This window comes from Tupaia chinensis, unplaced genomic scaffold (assembly GCF_000334495.1).
Source record: "Tupaia chinensis unplaced genomic scaffold, TupChi_1.0 Scaffold150006_1, whole genome shotgun sequence".
Taxonomy (NCBI): domain Eukaryota; kingdom Metazoa; phylum Chordata; class Mammalia; order Scandentia; family Tupaiidae; genus Tupaia; species Tupaia belangeri.
In genome coordinates, this window is record NW_006209847.1 from 4,432,637 (window position 1) to 4,434,937 (window position 2,301).

The following is a 2,301-nucleotide window of genomic DNA, read 5'->3' on the forward strand; positions in this document are numbered from 1 at the left end:
GAAAGAGAAGGGTCAGGGCATCCAGGGCCCTAGGACCTCTCAGGCCCACCAGGGAATGGCATTGAGGATGCCTAATGCCATGGGCACAGGCAACCCCACCCACCGTTCTTGGCCTTGCAGGAGCGGTTATCTGGCTGCAGCAGGTACCCCTCTACACAGCCGCACGTGAAGGAGCCATCTGTGTTAGTGCAGAGCTGGCTGCAGGTGCCATACACTGAACACTCGTCAAAGTCTGCCGAGAAAGGTAGAGGTGTGGTTATTTCCAGTGTGGCAAGGGCAGGGAAGGGGGTGTCCTTAGATGCGTTCACCCTTACAGCTACTTTGAAACACGGTTCAGAAGAACCTATTACAGCTTGAAACGTGCAAACCTTATCACCCAGCAAGTCCAGCCATGGAATTTACTCTAGAAAAGCATCTATACATAGGTACATGTCACCCATTCATTCAGATAAGATCTTGAACACCTACTACGTGCTAGCTACTGGAATATATCAGTGGATTTTAAAATAGACCCACACTGCAGTCCTTATGAGACCTATATTCTCATAATAAATGAAATGTTGCTTTTACAATAATAAATGAAACAAAGGTAAATGTATGTTTTCTGGTGCTAGTGCAACGGAAAGTGACCAGCACTACTGAAAAAAAAATTAGACAGGAAAAGGGGGTCAAGGGGTCATTGGGTGGTGTGGTGGTTAAGGCACTGAACTCTCACATGGCCAGAGTCCCAGATGTGGTGGCTTATAATTCAGGCTGGGCGCATGTGCGTGCATGCCCAAAATCCCGAGAGGAAAATGGAGGAGACGGAACTGTGGCATGGTCATCCTCCCTAGGGGGTGATTTCTTCCTTTCTGTCTCTCTCCGTCTCTCTGGCAAGCACATGTGACCTATAGCAGAAAATCTCTAGACCAATAAACAAACAAACAAACAGACAGACAGGTCAAGGTGGAGGGAAGTATGACTTTAGAGAAGTCAAGGACAGCTTCTTTGAGAAGGGAGCATTTGCGCAGACTTAAGGAAGGGATATTTAAGACAGAAAAGTTTGCATTGTTTGTAACAGGCAAAAATTGGGAACGTCTTACTCATCAATAGGGAGATGGCCAAGAAAACTGTGGTAACGGTCACACGTCACAGTGGTTTTTGAAAGAATGAGATCGATCTTTACATATTAACACGGGAAACAGTCTGGAATGTACTTAGGAGTGAGAAATGACACACAGGATATCATTTATGTGAAGAAGGGGCACGTGTGTAAGCAGTCCTTCAAGGAGGTTTTCCGTGAGTACACGTATCCAAAAGGATTTTCAGAGGACTTTTTTTTTTTTTAATCTGTATACTTTAGCTTTTTTACAACAAGGAAGTTCACATGTGACCTATACTTTTAAGATGAATTTTTTCAAAGTCTGGTGCAAGCAAATGGTCAGGGCTCGCCGTCTTGTTCTGGAGCTGTGGCTCCCCTTTCTCACACCTTCCTTCTCGTCCGCTACCCAAGCCAGGCTGCCTGCCCTGCCCACCCTGCCCAGCCCAGCAGGGCGGCAGCCATGTGCAGGTAAGCACCGCACCCACATACCTTTGCAGGTCTTGCCATCCGCCTGCAGCTGGAAGCTGTTGTTGCAGTAGCAGGTGGGCCCGTCAAGCGTGGGGACACAGTGGTGCTGGCAGCCCAACCGAGAGCAGTTGGTTCGGAGTTCTATGCAGTGGCAGGGAACACACGCTCAGGCCTCCACGACCTGGCAGCCATACTGAGACCACAACCTCCCCCAACCTTCGGAACCCATTTCTGGTAGCCACGGTGTCTGGAAGCATCTTCTGTATTTTGCAAGTGATGAAAATTTAGCCCAGAGAGGGTGTAAGACAGGCCAAGGTCGCACAGCCAGTTATGACTCAGAACCCACATCTCTCTATTCTGGCTGCTCTGGACTACCTCTGTCCCCATGGGAGGGGTTCTGGTACATTTTTGGGGTCAACAAGGACAGGGAGTCTAGTCCTTTTCACATGCCTCTTGACGGCACTACCCAGGGGTTAGACTGTCAGCTTCAGCTGAGGGTAAAGAGTGGCCACGGAATCGAGTTTGTCCCTGCAGGAGCCCAGCCCTGGCCTGGAAGCACCTCTCCAACTGTCTCTTGAGCTTAGAGGCCTCCCAAAGAAGGCTCCAAGGTCCAGGTGGAGGCTGGGGAGGAGGAGCAAAATGGGCTCCCTCGGGACACTTTTCTAATCTTTCTCCTGCTGCTGACCCACTTCCACAGGGGAGACCAACGGGAATGAGACGGGGGGGGGGGGGAGAGGTGGGAGAGCAGGATG

The 2,301-nt window shown here is 50.0% G+C and overlaps 1 protein-coding gene across 1 annotated transcript in view; it reads right to left on the minus strand.

The window, feature by feature from the left end:
• Positions 1-2,301, minus strand: part of LRP1 (LDL receptor related protein 1) — a 94,583-nt gene that overhangs the window by 77,465 nt on the left and 14,817 nt on the right. The window contains 2 exon segments of the mRNA XM_027769638.1: positions 104-232; positions 1,571-1,690. Coding sequence (XP_027625439.1) covers positions 104-232; positions 1,571-1,690 — 249 coding nt within the window.